The sequence below is a fragment of the Apus apus genome, chromosome 4, assembly GCF_020740795.1.
Source record: "Apus apus isolate bApuApu2 chromosome 4, bApuApu2.pri.cur, whole genome shotgun sequence".
Classification (NCBI taxonomy): Eukaryota; Metazoa; Chordata; class Aves; order Apodiformes; family Apodidae; genus Apus; species Apus apus.
This window is the reverse complement of record NC_067285.1, coordinates 113,031,916-113,049,273: the sequence shown is the minus strand read 5'-3', so window position 1 is coordinate 113,049,273 and position 17,358 is coordinate 113,031,916. Positions and strand designations below refer to the sequence as shown.

At 49.9% G+C, this 17,358-nt stretch overlaps 1 protein-coding gene across 1 annotated transcript; it reads right to left on the bottom strand.

Annotated features, from left to right (window-relative positions):
- Nucleotides 1-601: 601 nt before the first annotated feature.
- Nucleotides 602-15,214, bottom strand: LOC127383802 (uncharacterized). Its single transcript, XM_051617342.1, has 3 exons — nucleotides 14,691-15,214; nucleotides 11,069-11,186; nucleotides 602-2,017 (listed from the first exon to the last, which is right to left on the bottom strand). The coding sequence occupies exons 1-3, from the start codon at nucleotides 15,165-15,167 to the stop codon at nucleotides 699-701; spliced, it is 1,914 nt and encodes a 637-aa protein (XP_051473302.1). The 5' UTR covers nucleotides 15,168-15,214; the 3' UTR covers nucleotides 602-698.
- Between the last annotated feature and the right edge of the window lie 2,144 nt (nucleotides 15,215-17,358).

Genomic DNA, 17,358 nt, shown 5'->3' with positions numbered 1-17,358 from the left:
CCCTTCTCTGTTTCAAGCCTCAGTGCTCTTCAGCATGTATCTACATGTCATCCTTCGTAAGGAAGACCTGGAAGATATTTTAAAGGCACAACTGATAAAACACAACATCTCTTTACTTCCTTTCCCCTCTCCTCACAGAGTCTCTCTGCAAGGAGATCTTGCTTTACTATGTACTGACATTGTTAAAGTCCTGCTACCATCTGAAGCTGCTGGCTCCAGCTTGGGCTTTTTTAATTTTTTACTTCTTTTTTTTTTTGTTCCTTTTCTTCTTCTTTTATTGTTGTTGCTGTTGTTATCCTCTCCAGAGAAAGAAACTACGTGGGTTTCCAACTTCTTGTCTGAATGTCAAATAAAGCATTCCAAGCAATTACTCAAGCTGGTAATAAGCAGTGAGACATCCTTCCTGTAGAGAAGCTGAACAATGGTTTCCTCTGACAGAAGCAAAATATTAGGAGCCTTCCATATGTCGGGGCTGATTTAAACGGCGGCAACATCTCCAAGTGGGAGAGGAGGCCCCAGCAAGTATCTGGATATCCTGAGGGAAGAAAAGCTCTGTGGGTGACACCCAGACTCCCCCCCCCCCCACCAACCTGCCATAAAGTTCTGGGAGTTTTCTCAGTGTCTCCTCGACACCCTTCAGTTTTGAGAGCCTTTGCTTCCTTCCCTGGCTGCTTTCATTCTTCCCAGCACTTCCCAGCTTACCCCGACCACCCCCAGGAAGCAGGTGAGCCACTCTCCACCTCAAATGCCAGGAGAACCTCCAAGGAGGAGCAGTGCTGGTTGAACCTGGCCGCCAGCTTGACCTGCATCCCCGCCGGCCCGGTGAACACGTCCCCTTCCCAGATCTCCTTGGGGTTCTGCTGCAGCACTGTCTTCTCTTGCCCCAGGACAACAGCTTGGGAGGCTTTTGGCACCTTGGCCCTGAAGCTAACCCAGCTGTGCTCCGGGAGCACCCCGGCTCGTGGCTCCAGCAGCACACACCCCCTCCTCCACGGGCTGTAGGTCCTGGGGAATGGAGGCCAGCTGGGATCGGCCAAGCAGCGGAGAACGTAGTCGCAGACATGGACGAAGTCCGTGTGGTCTTTGCTTCTCCCAAAAAGCCCCACTTTGTAGACACCCGGCTCGGGGAGCGCAACGCAGACGCTGACTTTAGTCCTCAGGTGGGTGACCAGGACGTACCTCTCCAGGGGGTACTTGGTGCTGACGACTTTGTCCTTACTCAAGCTGGCGGTCACCTCCACGTCGGGAGGCGTGTGGAAGGTGATGTTGCACCTCCCCAGCTTGGTGGTGATGATGGGAGCAGGGTGGCTGGGGCTGGAGAGGCCGTGGCCCCTGGAGCTGATCCCGCTCCCGCAGTGCATGCTCAGCCCCGAGGGGAAGAGTTCGTTCTGGTTGATGGGCTTCAAGCAACGAAGGAGGAAATTGGCCACATTCCTGAAGGTGCTGCTGCCTAGATCTTTCACAAACACGGAGAGCCGGTAGTAACCCTGGAAAGGGCAGAGCACGTGGCAACTCAGTTTCTCCTCCTCTGCTTGAGCAGCCACACATTTCTTGCTCAGAGCAGCATCTAGGTCTTCATGAACCAGCTCGTACAAGGCAAGCAAGGGTCGCGACGTCTGGAAAGTCAAGAGCAAAGTTCCCTGCGCAGCAACCAGCAGCTCCCCTTTGTGGCTGCTCTCCTCGATGCCAAAATCCCTCACTTTTTGGTGAAGGCCCCAGAAGTGAAACGGGTTTTCGGGCAGTTTCTCTCCTCTGCGTGACTCCAGACACTGGATCTGATAGGAGCACACCCAGTTGTAAGGGTCCCGGGAGCCGGCGTGGCGCGCGAAGATCGTGAGGTCGAACAAGCCCTCGGTCGGGGGGGTCACCTTGATGGTCGTGCTCTTCTCAGACACCATCATCATACCATGAACTGTGCCTACATCCTCCCCAGTTGCAGTGCCGTGGAGTTTGGAGAGCTGGTAGGTGAACTCTGTGGGGTGGGTGCTCCCCAGCATCACCGAGACCTCCCCACGGGCTGCAGAAGGGGGGACAAAACACCTTTCACAACCCTTTCAGCAGCAGTGTAGCACATTCACTTCTGCAGTGTGGGCCCAAACCATCTGCACGAGGGACAGAGACCTGATTCTCCCTCTCTTTTTGCCTTTATGGTTGAAGGACCTTAGCAAGAACCTTCTTCAGCTTTTACCATTTTGCTCCCCTCGCTGAAAGAGCAGTGATGATACCACTAGACCTGGAGATTAAGGAGATGGGTACAAACAGTTATCCTTTGGGCCCTGAGGCACCCAGAACTAAGCTAATGATCTTCCACAAGGGGTTAATTCTTGCATGGCTTCTGGAGGTGGAGTCAACCTTCTAAGCTGCAGGTCTTATTTTGTGGTGTCAAAATAGTAAAGCAGCTGGGAGGATCAAAACACCCCAGCCTGGCTGGTAGAAGATCCCACATCACTGCCACATTTTTAGGAAGGGATTTATTTTTTTCCCCATCATTACAATGTGTGCTCTAAGTTTTGGCCTCACCAAATCACAAAAATCCAGTAGCTTCTGGCTTGGAGTGTGCACAAACTGGGGAGAAGGGGAGAGCAGGAATCCCAGAGGTACAGGTGACTTGTGGTGGTACCATGGTTGGTGGATAAGTGCTGAGGCTCTTTCTCCATGACCCCTTGGTGGACGTAGCAGTCTCCTGCTCAAGGCCACCACACACCACCCAACATCTCCCCAGCAGCAAACCAACCTGTTCCCCCAGGCAAAGCACAGTGGGTGGCTTTAAAGCCACTCTGAACCCACCTTCACACCCAGAAATGAAGCATCTCTAGGAGAGGTCACCCTGGAGGAGAAGAGTCACGGTGGCCTTGGTTTCACCCCCGCCCTCCATGTGCCACATCTTGCTGCTTGTAAACCCAAACCAGAAACAGAGAGGGCACTTTGGTGCTGCAATCCTTCCCAAGGGGTTTCCATCTGCTCCTGGGCAGAAGGGGTGGTTGGTTGATTTTGCAATGGAGACAGGACAGGGTTTTGTAAGCCCTGAAGGAGGCAAGGAACATCTAGCCAGCAGACAGCAGGCTGCTTTCAGCACGTGGTGAGCTACATCATCCCATGTGAAGCCACAGGTACTGGGGCAGCCTGGGTAGGAAACCCTGCTCTAATGGTATTTTATACCTTTTTTTTTTTTCTCCAGGTGTAGATGAAAGCAGGAGAAAAATGGTCACAGAAGAGGACTCTGAGACCTTTTGCCCTTGAAGGATCCCAGGGTGCGTCACAGAGCCTGGCACTGGCACAGAGACATTCTGAGATGCAGTACCCTCAAGGTCTGTGGAAATTAAGCCTGTTCTTCATTATCCCAGGTCCCTAAGTGCCCGAGCATGGGTTGCCTCCTGTCCAGAGTGTGGCTGCTCTGCATCGTCCCATCCTCACCACGGTTTGGCTGGAGATGGGGGAGCACCAAGCAATAGCACCACGGGAGCCCCTGGCTGGTCCCAGCACCCGTGCTGTGCACAATGTCCATTTGTTTTGGGTGCTAACACCAAATGACAAAAGGCTCCAGATTCATGCTGAAAAAAATTGTCCCTTGCTAATTATTAGATTATGAAACGCGTTTCATAATCTAATGAATAATGAGGTTGGGGGGGGCATTTCTACCCCCCCCGCCCATTTGAATCTGGATTTTTTCATTGTTTGCCCCACAGTTTTTGTTGGTAGGTTGAAACAGAGATGTGAAAAGAATGGGAAAGGCTGGGTTTTATTTGTGCCTTGCCTGTTAAAGCTGTGACTTGGCTCACACAGTAAGTGCAAACAATTCTCTCCTGGCAAGTGTTCAGTGGAGACATTACTGATGACAGAATTTATTAACTGCAGGTTTGGTGGTTATTAAATTCACTCTATGCTAGTTTCCGAAGCTGCTGGCCTGGCCGGCTGCATCGTGTTAGGATATTTAGGAAGAAAGAAAAAGATCCTGAGGAAGAAAGAAAAGAACAGAACATTGTATGCAGGGGAGCCAGCCATGACGGGCCGGGGAAGCCAGCAACGCGTTTGGCTTTGGGAAGGAGACCCGAGGAGATCATTAACAGCTCGGTTTAAAACAAACATTTGTTTGTTTTATTGAGTTAATTCCAGCCATGAGCTAGAGATTCCTGGTTCTCAGGGAGGCCAGGTGAAGCTGGGGATGTGTGTTCCCGTGTCAGCACGCTGGGTGCTGCGGGAGGTCAACTCCTGTTACGTTCATTGTCTTAGGGGGCGGGGGGACCTTGTCGTTAAAGTGCAGGCGTGTTTCTAATTTCTCAAAGCCCTGTTTGAAAGGCTTCCCTTTGCCTCTCTCACCCCAGCTGTTGTATCTGCAGCACGCCACCAGTGGCTGCCCTTCTGTACAAAGAGAAATAACCTGACAGAGTCTTAATCCCACGGGACTGAATGCCCTTCATCACCGCGGCGCGCGCAGGGCGCTTCGGGCTGGCTGCTGCACTCTGCCTGTTTGGGGCAAATCATGGAATCAGAGACTTGCTTTGGTTGGAAAAGACCTTTCAGATCACCAAGTCCAACCTTTCACCCAGCCCTGCCAAGGCCACCCCTGCCCCATGTCCCTGAGCACCACATCTACATGGTTTTGAAACCCCTCCAGGGATGGGGACTCCCCCCCTGGGCAGTCTGGGCCAGGGCCTGACAGCCCTTTGGGGAAGGAAATGAAATGCCTGACAAACCTTTTGGTGTTTGTCCTTGAGGGAGGCTTTCTGGTGTACACGGAGTAGCCAGCACTGGATAAATAGCTGGATAAAGCTGAGTAGCTTTGCTATAAATGTGTGATTTGGTGTTTTGTTTTTCCTTTTTGTGAGAAAGGAAATGGCTCAGGTGGGCTTGGGAAGGTGTGGGAGCTGGAACTTGTACCCAGTGCTCAGACCCATTGCTTTTTGTTTTACACAATGAAGGAATCTCTAATACTGTGATATTGTGAGGCAAGCACTATTATTATGATTATTATGATTACTATCATTATTATTATTATTACACTTTCATTCTGTGGGTTTTTTTTCTTTCTTATCCCTTCATGGGCAAGTGGGAACAGCATTTCTCTTCTCCTTCCTTCTGGTTGCTCCTCAGAGGACTGGAGGACCTACCATATGAGGAGCAGCTGAGAAAACTGGGTTTGTTCTGCCTTGAAAAGAGAAGGCTACAGGGAGACTTTATTACCATGTTCCAGTAGTTAAAAGGTGGCTGCCAAGAAGATGGAGACTCCCTGTTTACAAGGAGTCAAAAGACAAGGGGTCATGGGCACGAGTTGCTCCTGGGGAGATTCCCATTGGACACAAGAGGTAAATTTTTCACCATGAGGACAGTCACACATTGGAACAGTCTCCCAAGGGAAGTGGTGGATTCCTCCACATTGGACAGTGTTAAGTCTCAGCTTGACAGGGGGCTGAGCCACCTCATATCAACTAGAGCAGTACCTAGAAAGGTTGGACCAGATGATCCTTGAGGTCCATTTCAACCTGGCACTCTGTGGTTCTATGATTCAATTAAAAGAGCTGGTTTTCATAAGATGGGTTCCAGGTATTTCCTGAAAATCAAGGCTCTTTGCAAGGTGTCCCACCTTCAGCTCCCATCAGAGAGTGATTTTTTTTTAGGTGGAATCTTGGCTGAAAGCTTTCAAACATTTTAAGCAGGTGGGAACTGCTGAAATATAATAGAGTGGGAATCGATCCATAGTTGCCAAAGAGGGAAAACAACCAGAGTTTGCACCAAAGATCTCAGGCATTTTTGCCCTCAGATTGCCTTAGGTGGCTGTGTACCCTGCTGGGTAATGGCCTATTTCCATCAGTCTAGATCACTAGAAACCATCATTTTGCATCAACAAAAACAGACATCAGCTTTGGTTCCCAATCTGGGTTTGCAATTTGGTGTTTTAAGCACAACTCTGACATGAGCCTGGCTGTTGAGGCTGATTGCAGCAGTTTAACTCTTTACCTCAGGTCCAGGGACTTAATTCTTTCTCTCCACAAGATGAGAAATTCACAGGGTGGGGGAAGAAAAGCTGGCTTTTTTTTATTTCTTCCTGTCCCAGTGGAAAAATTTCCTTTCATCTCAGTTTTGGAGGAAAAAAAAAGAAAACTGTGCCTGCAGCCCAGGTCACCCGGTGAGGGACAGGAGATCCTCCAGCCAAGGGGGTACAGAAGGTTGCTGCAGCTGGGACATGCCAGGCAGGTTTGCTGCCTTGACATCTCTCCCCAGGTCTGTTTTGGCTCATGGCAGCTTGTGACCAGTGAGACCCAAAGCCCTGAGCTGCTTCTGGGCTCCATCCCTATGTCTTTTGGATATCAAAAACTGGAGGAGAGAGAGAAGAGACTAATGAGATGCTTCTTTTCCCTCATTCTTCCCTTTGGGCTTTTTGTGTCACCACTAATGACATTTGGTAAGAGTCTATGTTTTGCAATTTATCTCTTTGGCAAGCAGCTGAAGGGCCTGGTTGGGCTGTTGATCTCCTTGTTCTCCTCTGAGACTGCAGACGTTGTGTCTCGGATCTTCCCTGGTCCCTTGGACCTGAAAGGGTTTCTCCAGGTCTCCACTCCTGCATTTGCCATGTAGGTGCTGGGTGACCTTGGGTAAAGGTAGACAAAGCCCCCACGCCGGGATGCTCTGAGGTTCTGCCGAGGAGCAGCACCACGAGAGAGCTTTGTATAAAAGGCAACATCAACCTTTCAGCTGTTCCAAATTTAATTTGATTTGCACAGGCCACTCTCTGCTCCAAAGGTGTGTGATAACCCATCTTGGCAAAGCCCCAACATCCTGGAAATACCAGAGGAGCTTTGGGTAAGTAATAACCTGTCTCAGTCAAAGCATGACACTGTGCTTTGGCTGTGGTGCATTCATTTTCTGTAAGCCTGACAACTCCCCTCAACCTGAGATTGTTTTCTCTCCTAGCTTGCTGTCTGGATAAAATAAATGACAGGAAAAATCCAACTACTCTTGGGACCATCCAGGGAAATGGATCTACAAAAGGCTGTCTGGGTGAAAAGAAGATCGTTTTGTATCCAGCCTGAAAAATCATCATAAAACTACATCCCAGGAAATACAACTCCAGCCTCCTCCCTTCATTTACCAAAAAAAAAATAAAAAAAATTGGATGTGAATATTTCAGGTCATGTTTTATCTGGGAGTTTCCCTCCCCAGCCTGTGAACACAATGAGGATTGTGTCTCAGGTACGTTGGAGCTATTTTGCTACTGTTGGTGAATTTAGATGGGAAAAGTCAGGCACAAAAGGGCTTAAGTGATTTGGCTCAATTAACTATGATTTATGAATCCTAATTCCCAGTTTACTAATCACAGTATCACACAATGGCCTTGATTCCAGAAACTGCTTAAACATGTGTCTCTGCTCTACTGGATGTTAAACATGTGCTTAAAAATAGACAAATGGGCCATATGTCAGTTAGAAATATTTTCCTCAGCCCAAATTGATTTCTTAAAAGGAAATGAGTTTTTATATTAGTGGAATTTAGCCCTCCTTTGGCATTTACCTGTTTGGAGGAGGGAAGTGCTTGGAGAAAGGAGGCAGAGCTGAAGTCTGAAAAACTCAGAAGTTTTGAAAACTCTCTGCTCAAAGTCTTCCCTCGAGATGGGGGGCTGCAGAAGCTGCCACTGGGGGTCCTCTGGCCAGTGGGTCTCAATGAAGTGCTCGGGGTCAGTAAGGAAGAAAAAATCATCACGCCTGCAAGGTGAGAGGAGAAGACACACCATGGGAGGGAGAACCTGTGAGTGATCATGGTGCATTGCTGTGAGGGAAGGGAGCATCCTCCACGCTATCAGAGCTGCACCAATTTCAGCAAGGGAGGCCCGAGCTCTCACCTGACACGTCATGTTCTGCTCCCTTATTTTCTCCCTATTTTTTCCTATAGAGATGCCAAGAGCTGACACTGCTGCTCCCAGCCCTGTACCCAACCTCTTCCAACAAGCAGTTAAGATGACCCTATGAAGAAGTCATTTTACTGAGGGGTTCCTCTCCCAAGGCCTGTTCCTTGAGGATGTATTTCAATATGACTCTTGCTCTTGGTTGGTTTAAAACTTTTCTTAGATTTTATGTATGATTTCAGAAACAAATCTTAGATTCCCCTTGGAACCTGACTTTGAAAATGTCATCCCTGCTTAGGTGTTTGCTGAGTGGGTGAATCTGCAGATTTGAGCCTGTGTTGGGGTCAACCTGTGAATCCCTGTTGCAACTGCTGACCTGGAGGTTCTAAGGACACAGGGAAGTTATTGAGAGGAACCCTGAGGAGAAGGGCTTGAGGGGGTTGGGTGATGAGAAGCTCAACATGAGCCAGCAACGTGCACTGGAGCCCAGAAACCATCTGTGTCCTGAACTGCATCACCAGCAGCATGACCAGCAGGGCCAGGAAAGAGACTGTCCCCTTCTGCTCCACTCTGGTGAGACCAGAGGTTGGGTCCAGCTCTGGAGCCCCCAACACAAGAAGGACACGAAACTCCTGGAGTGAGTCCAGAGGAGGCCACAAAGATGCTCAGAGGGCTGGAGCAGCTCTGCTCTGGAGACAGGCTGAGAGAGTTGGGGTGTTCAGCCTGGAGAAGAGAAGGCTCCAGGGAGACCTTAGAGCACCTTCCAGGGCCTGAAGGGGCTCCAGGAAAGCTGGGGAGGGGCTTGGGACAAGGGCAGGGAGGGATGGGGTGAGGGGAACAGTTTCAATCTGAAAGAAGGCAGATTTAGATTAGGTCTTAGGAGGAAATTCTTCACTGTGAGGGTGGTGAGACCCTGGCCCAGGTTGCCCAGAGAAGCTGTGGCTGCCCCATCCCTGGCAGTGTTGAAGGGCAGGTTGGATGGGGCTTGGAGCAGCCTGGGCTGGTGGGAGGTGTCCCTGCCCATGCAGGGGGGTTGGAACTAGCTGGGCTCTTAGGTCCCTCCCAACCCAAACCATCCCATGATTCTATGACACTGTGTTGGACCCACAAGAAGCTGTTAATCTCAGCCTGTTGCTCCAGCTGATGCTTCATTCTCCTTCTTCTCTTTTCCCCATGCTCAGCTAAAAACAACCCACACTCTCTGGTGTTTAAACTGTTCTCAGCAAGATAATTACCTATTAAAAATTCCACAAAGATTTCATTATGCATTATTAGAGGGGGGAAAAAATAATAATTCCAATCCCATCGTACAGTTAATGGAAATGATTAAATTGTACAAAAAACTTTCTTGAGAGTCACTGTTTTCTTAGCATGGGCTGAGAAATGTCAAGTAATTACACATGGCACCACAGAAGAGTCAAGTTGCTGTGAAAAGGAGGGTTTGTTAGCTCCTCAGTGGCATTCCCTGCAGGTTAAAAACATGTTGTAGAGGGAAGGTACCATCTGAAAAGTTAGGGCCCCCGTGCAGGGAAAAAGGCTCCTTATGTAGATGATCTATGTTTGCATGAGGTCCTTGAGCACCCCCCATAGTGGAGGATGAGCAGAAGAGCTCTCTGGACTTTCTGCAGGTAGTGTCAGAAAGCAAACCTGAAATTAGAGGCTCAAGGCCTGGTGATTCCAGGCTTTAGGGATCACATTGGAAGGGTTGGGATGGTCATTCTGGGGTGTATCCGAAGTCTGGTTGAGCCTTGTCCGTTTGTGTTGGGGACCGTGTCTGGGGCAGGGGAGGAGGTGTCTCACCTGGGTGTGAACAACCTGCTCTCTGCATCAACGGACCCTGCACCCCAGCAAGCATCCAGGAGGCACCACTGTCCTTCCAGCTCCACCGCGTTCCACATGTGGCTGCTCTTCTGCTGCTGGCACCTCCGGCCTCGGCGGGAGCCTGGGCTGCGACCAACCCCTGGGACCTCCACACAGCTCAAGCCTGCCTCCCTGTCCGAGGAGAGCCATCAGGGGGAGAGAACTGCAGACCAAACACTGCTTTGTGCCTGCTTTCCTGGGGAGCAACTCAACCTGCGTGGTAAGTACAACCCCCTTCTTCCCAACACCAGAGCCCCACTCACGCAAGCTGCTGGCCAAAGTCAGCTCCTGTCCAGCCTCCTGCTTTCCTCACAGCTTCTCCCAACCCCCATCCCTCGTATCTGATCTGTCAGAGCCACAAACACTCCTCCATCCAAGCAGAGGAGGAAGGTGTGGTTAGGGAGGTGCCCAGGGAGGTGGTGGGTACATGCTGCTGGTTGTGTGGCAAGCCCCGTGCCAGATAGATGTCCCCACCAAAGATCTGCAAGGGGGTGGGAGATGAAAGCCCAAGGTGGGTTTTACCTGCACATTTCCTGGCATAAATTGGCATAACCAGAACACACAGCTCTTCCTGTTTGCAGGACCTGCTCTGCCAGGTGGATCTTCTGAGACAGCCCCAAGAAGCCATCCACATCATATTCTGGGAAGGGGAGAACACCATGCAGTTCCAGGCCACTGAAGGCCTTATTATTTCCAAAACACTTCCATTCCTTCTCCTGCCCAACACTAATTCTCTGCCTACCCACCCTGGAAGCCCTGACAGCTCTTCTATCCATCATTATTCAGGAGGTTGACAGTTCCCCAGAGGAGCAAAGACCTGCCAAAGCCTCGAGGGAGTTGGGTTCCCAGTGCATGTAAACAGCCTTGGTGTCCTTCAAGGGAGGTACAGGGACAATCCCATTTTCTGGCACACATGGATGTAGTGGCTGGAAGTGGCTGGATTGAGCTGAGATGCCTGTGTCCCCAGATGGCTGCTGCCAGGCACAGCCCAGTCCTTCATGATCAGGGAAACAGCCTCTCATGCATTGAAGAAGAGTGCACCAAAGGCAGGGAAGCAGGGGGCATCTCCAGGATGGAAGGTCCCATGGTGGGAACCAGCTCCTGCTCCAACACATTCCTAAACTGATAGAATCACCCTCGTTGGAAGGGACCTTGAAGATCATCAAGGATGTTCAAGAGAGGAACGTTTCCTGAAGTAGGAATACAGTTGGACCTGATGATCCTACAGGTCTTTTCCAACCAGAATCTGTGATTCCATGATTCTACACTGTGGAGTCTCTACTCTGAAGGGCATGAGGAGCCTAAACCCTGGAGGTGGCACATAAAGAAAAGGCTTTTCATGTCTCTGCAAAAGAGTGGGACCAGACTTACCAATGTTGTGGCAGAGCCAGAACCAGATTGCCCTCAGCATCTCCAGCTTGCTCTGGGATTTGGCAGTGATCAGGGGAACGATGGCCTGGATGGACAAGCTGGTGGGCCTGGATTTCAGCTGCAATGGAGAGGACAGTAAGTTGAGGGGAATCTGGGTGTCACTGTGGAGTGGGTGAGTGACTACTCCACACGATGGGCTCACTGGAAAGAAAATGTAGAACCACAAAACCCCAAAAGCTATTTATTTTTTTTTTCCTCCTCAGAATTTAAGATGCAAAAATACTGTCTGTGGTAGAACAGGGAGTTTCCCCTGTTTTCCTAGGCATGGTTTTCTAAAAGCCTGAGGTCTGGAGCTACAAGTTGAGAGGAATGAAGGTGGCATTCCAGGCCAGGTTGGATGGGGCTTGGAGCAACCTGGGCTGGTGGGAGGTGTCCCTGCCCATGCAGGGGGGTTGGAACTGAATGATCTTGAAGGTCCCTTCCAACCCAAACCCTTCTATGATTCTGTGATCTCCTATTCCTTTGGAGCAGCCTGTTGGGACATAAAGTGTCATTGCTCTGGTGCCTGATCTGGTTCAACTTGTCCTATGGCCCAGAAGGTCTTGTCCTAGAGGTGAGTCTCTCCAGTGGTGCTACTCTGCCACACTTAACCAGTGACAGGAGGTTTCCAGCCTTGCAGAAGAACATCTCAGTGCATTAATGCAGAAGAGGGCCAGACCTGTGGCTCAGATGCTTTTCTTGAGGCCTCACTCAAACCCAAGCACCTAAATGGGTGGAGAGAAGACTTTTTCCCCGCTACCATTAAAATGTCACTAACTTTTTAACTCATACCTGACCCCAAGGAAAGCTTTTCTGCCCTTTTCCTCCCATTCATGCATTCTCAGCTCTGGGCTCTTCCCCCTTTTGTGGCAGCACAAGTATTTTTAGCAGCAGTCTTTTCTTTCACCAAGTTAAATTTAGCCCAGCTCATTTCTCCAGGCTCCTGACCCTGCTTCTTTCATTCCTCGGTGACTTTCCTGCCCCAACCATCTATATGATAGTTTCACTGAGATGGAATTTTCCTTCTTTTTTGAATTTCTCATTTTTTGAATTTGTGGCTGCCCCATCCCTGGCAGTGTTGAAGGGCAGGTTGGATGGGGCTTGGAGCAACCTGGGCTGGTGGGAGGTGTCCCTGCCCATGCAGGGGGTTGGGACTAGATGATCTCAAAGGTCCCTTCCAACCCAAACCATTCCATGAGTCTAGGGTTCTTTTTCCTTGTGGGAAATGGTGCATTTGTAATGGCTGAAGATTTTCCTTGGAAAGTGGATTTAAAAATGACCATGTGCCCAGGAGAGCACCTGTTTCAAAATGCTGGTACTCCTGCTGGTCCCTGCATTTCTGTCATGAGGTTGTTAGGAGTGTGCAGCTTCTAGGCAAATGAATAATATGATTTATTCCCAAGGACAAAAATATTAGTACACACCTATTAAAAGTTTGTCTGCCTGCTTTCCTGGTGGCTCATCTTGTTGTAAACTCAGCCCAAGTCCTTGCTGTTCTTTGTTTCAGTCAGAGATGGTAAAAATTAGGACCTAGGTTGAGAGCTGCAGTGTTCCCAAGTAATCCTGGTCCCAACTGTTGCCTGAGGACCCTTCAGGGATGGGTCAAACATCTTGTGTTGCAGTAGCTTCTGGCTACTCCAGAGTGTTTGGGGTTGATGGATGAGGCCATTTGCTCCAAAACCACCTGAGCAATGATCCTGCCAAGACTTTTTCACAGGGTTGAGGCAGATGCACACGAGCAGTCTGTGGGCTACTCCTAAAGGGCCAGGCCTTTCAATACTAAAAGTGGGCCTACAAGAAAGATGGGGACAAACAGAGTGACAAGGCAAGGGGTGATGGTTTTAAACTACAAGATGGGGGGAGATTCTGACCAGATATTAGCAAGACATTTTTTATAGTGAGGGTGGTGAAGCCCTGGCCCAGGTTGTCCAGAGAGGTGGGAGATGCCCCATCAATGGAAACGTTCCAGGTCAGGTTGGATGGGGCTCTGAGCAACCTGGTCTAGTTGGACTGGATGAGCTTTAAAGCTTTTTTCCAGCCCAAATTCTTCTATGGTTCTATGGCCAGGGAAGAGTTTTGGCTTTGTGCCTGCACTGCCTGGGGCTCTCCCATCAACCTCCTCCTCGCTGGGGACTGGCAGCAGAGCTTGGTGCATGGGGAGAGGGGACAACCTCATGTCCTCATGGCACCACTGGCTGAGCAGTGGCCACCACCAGAGGTGCAAGACTCTACTCAGATGTGGTCAGTGAACTGCTCTGCTGCTGCTCTTGGCACCAAGGATTCATGGCTAAGAGGAAGAGATGAAGTGCACCAGGTTTTAGTGCAGAGGGTGCTTTGAGGGAAACAAGTTGTTCCCACTGCCTTGAAGGTATTTTTGGTTGTTTATTACCCTCTTTTTCCTACCTTCCTGCTCCCTCCTTCTCTCTTCTCTTTTTAATAGAGTAGGTAGACTCTGAAATCCTCAAAGCATCCTTCTTCCCAAGGGAGGTTAGCCTCAGGCTAGGTACAAATGACAGGTTTCCAAAATAACAGAGAGCACAGTTATTCCTTGTGCCTCTTGGCTCTCGCTCTCAACTTGGGGTGTGAGCTGCAAACCCTGCCTTGGCTCAGCACTCACTGCCCAGGCAAATTTTATTGACCCTGGGGGAGAAATCACCCCAGCAGTGCCTGCTTCAGGTAACAGGAAGGAATTACAAAATTCAAAGCTCCCCTTCTGGTCCTCAGCATCCAGGAAGAGGGAGCATCATATAGGAGGCAGACGGTCTGAAATGAGGACACAACTGATGGTTCCTGCTTAAGATAAAGAAAGCAGAACTTGGGCTGCCAAAGCCATGAAGGGGTTGGTGGACACAGCCAGACCATGTAATTATACCTGGCTCTGCGTGCTTTTTATTCAGGAATGACTTTGTCTCACCTGCTCCCAGGCAAACTAAACACAACCTGTGCTGCCTCAGGGCATCCTGTGGTCTGAGTCCTTTTCTCTCCACCCCTGCAGCCTTCCTTAGAAAGGTTCCCGAGGTCCCTCCACCCCACTGCAAATCCCTTTGGGGACCCTGAGAAAAAAATTCCCCATCACAATATTCACTGCAATGAGTTGCCCAGAGAGGTGGTAGAAGCTCTATCCTGGGACACATTCAAAATCAGGTTGGATGGGGCCCTGAGCAACCTTATCGAGTTGAAGATGTCCCTGCTGACAGCAGGGGGGTTGGACTAGATGAGCTTTAAAGGTCCCTTCCCACCCAAACCATCCTGTCATTCTTCTGGTTTCACAACCCTTCTTCCCATTTTTACATGGTGAGTCCCAGCAAGTGCTGCATACTGCAGCTACACACCAGTGCTGGCTGGAAATGGGCAACAGTGTTCCCCTGGGTGGGCAGAAGATAGATCTTCAGAGGTAGCAGGATGATCTTTGGCCATAGTTAAGACAAACTCACAGCCCAGGGCCTTGTGAGATGCTCTAATTTTGCTGCAAGGCATCACCTTGTCAATGCTGTCATCAGAGCACACAGTACAAAGTTGAGTGTTAGGATGTGGATCTGCTGATGCACCATCTGTGTTCCTGATGAAGGACACCAGAACCTACCTGCTGGCTCACTTGTAGCACATGGGTGTCTATGTGGCTGAAAACCTTCAAGTCAGAGAAGAGGTCTCTCCTGGTCTTTCTCTGGGGATTTTTAGCCTGCTTCTCTTCTTCCAAGCTGCTAAGCCTTTCCTTGGGAAGGAGGGCTGGAGAGCAGCTTCCCATGGTCCTGGTGGACTTCTGCAGCAGCTTCTGGCAGGTAGCCCTTTCACTGCTGTTGTTAACTTTGTTTGCCCAAAATGTGAAAACGGCCTTGGAGGGGGAATCCTTGAGCTCATCTCTTACTTTTTGTGCAGATGAGGTTTTCTTTAGCACCCTCTCCTTGTTCTTGTTCATGCTGGTGACTCGGGGGGGGAGTTTCTCTGAGGTCTTGCAGCTGATCTCTTCAGAACCATGTCCCAGGGGAAAGTTGCCATTGCAGACATCTGACATCTGAGCTTCCCTCCAGCCAGGTAAGATGGTTCCTGCCTGGGATGACATCGTGTTTTCTCCATGGCTCCTGGGATGGGCCCATCTTGATGTGCTTTGGGTGGTTTGTTTGTCACGGTGGTTGCCACTCCTGGAGCGATGGGAGGGAACTGGCTCTTTTGCTTTGATAGTCTGGGATTGGGATGACGTGCCTCTGTCATAGCTGGTCTTCATCTGTGTGGTGGGAAAGGGGGTGAAGAAACCACAGAGGTCTGCAGATGGAAAGACAGATGATTTCTCTTTTCAAAACAAGAATGCACTCTGCACTGATTACTTCAGGGCCTGCCTTTCTCTGAGCTTAATTATAGAAAATTGGGATTTGCTCAGCTGGGTTGAGCTAAAAACACTGATTTGTTTCCTAATTCCAGAAGAAAGGTGGATGGCAATGCCACAGAGAAACCCCTGGCTTGTTTCCAAGTGCAAAAAACATTGGGTTTTTTGGGTAGCTGGAGACTCAGTGGTGGGCTGGAGCTGTTATATCTTGGCACCAGAAGGGAATGGAAATGGATGAAAAAGAAATGGCAAGAAAATATTTGTCTGTGTCAGAAGGGTCAGTAAGTGGCTGCAGGGAATCGGGGTGTGCCTCAGTTTCCCTCCAGGAAACCAGGACTAATCTCATAGTTCTCCTCACCTCCAGGGTCAGGAATCAAGGAGAACAAAGAATTAATATCATTAGTGTTTTGGTGTCCCAGAAGGGGACATCTGCCAGAAGAATCTTTCCTTTAGCAGGACCCTCACCTCCCACTCAGTGTCTTTTGTGTTTTGCTCAGATTCACTTCTGCCATTCAGGCTCTGCAGCAAAATGTCATGATGGCTTTGCATTTCAAACGTAGGTGCAGGGAGTGAGAAACGTGCAGGAGAAAATGTGTGAAAGGGTGGAAGGAAAGGTGCAATCCGAGATTGATGAGGGTTTTTTGGGGTTAAAGCCGTGGGCAGAGGCAGCTCTTGCATGCCCTCCACATCTGTGCAGCGCTGGCTGGTTTCATCTTGGTTTAGCTTCTATTTGCTGCTGTTGTTTTTAATCAAGAAATGACTATTTGTGCAATGCAAACAGCAGAGCCTGCTGTGAGCCACTGTAGTGCAGCCCAGAAATGTCACTCTCTGTACTCATCCAGCATCTCCCAGGCTGGGTTTTCAACAGCTGCAGTGGGGCACTGGCCTCTCTCCTCCAGGAAAGCAGGATGTCACTCATCCCTCTCTCTGCTACCCTGGCTTTTTCCCCTCCTTCCTTGGGGTTGAGGATTGCAGAGGTAGGACAACCTTCTCCAGCAGGGAGAAGAGATTGTGACCACTCCGTGCTTGTACATTTTATTTTTTTTTTCCTGTTAGTACATACATGTGCATACAAACATGGAGAGGGTGCAAACAGCACCAGTGAGTTAATGCAGAGAATTCCCCACTGGAAGGACATGTGCCTCTGCTGCTAAGACAGGCTGAGGGAGATGGGGTGTTCAGCCTGGAGAAGAGAAGGCTCCAGGGAGACCTTAGAGCACCTTCCAGTGCCTGAAGGGGCTCCAGGAAAGCTGGGGAGGGGCTTTTCACTAGAGAGGGCAGTGACAGGACAAGGGGTGATTGTTTTAAACCGAGAGAGGGGAGATTTAGGTCAGACGTTAGGAAGAAATTCTTCCCCATGAGGGCAGGAAGGCACCAGAACAGGTTGCCCAGGGAAGCTGGGGCTGCCCCATCCCTGGCAGTGTTGAAGGGCAGGTTGGATGGGGCTTGGAGCAGCCTGGGCTGGTGGGAGGTGTCCCTGCCCATGCAGGGGGGTCGGAACCTGATGATCTTGAAGGTCCCTTCCAACCTCAGCCATTCTATGACTCTACACCCTCTAGATAGGTCCTGAAGTCAAGGGGTGTTCTCCTTTGTAGGCCAGCCACACTGGAGCCCAAACCACCCCTCTGCTGTGTTCTGCACAGCCCACTGAGTCTCTGTGTCCTTTATTTACTCCAAGACCACATCTGAGCCTGGAGAGGTGAGTTGTTGGTGCCCAGCTGTTGGCACCTTCAAGTTGTCCTTGTGTATGTGAGCAGCAGGGGCTGCCAGGCTGCTCCCCTGTCCCCAGGCACCCACACTCACTGTCACCTGCAGGGAGGGATTTTTGCCTGCCACTTTCTAGGTGAGCAACGAGACCCCACTTCTGAATGCTCCACAGTCATTACCTGACATGACCCAGAGCTGGTAACTCAATAAATAAATAAATATC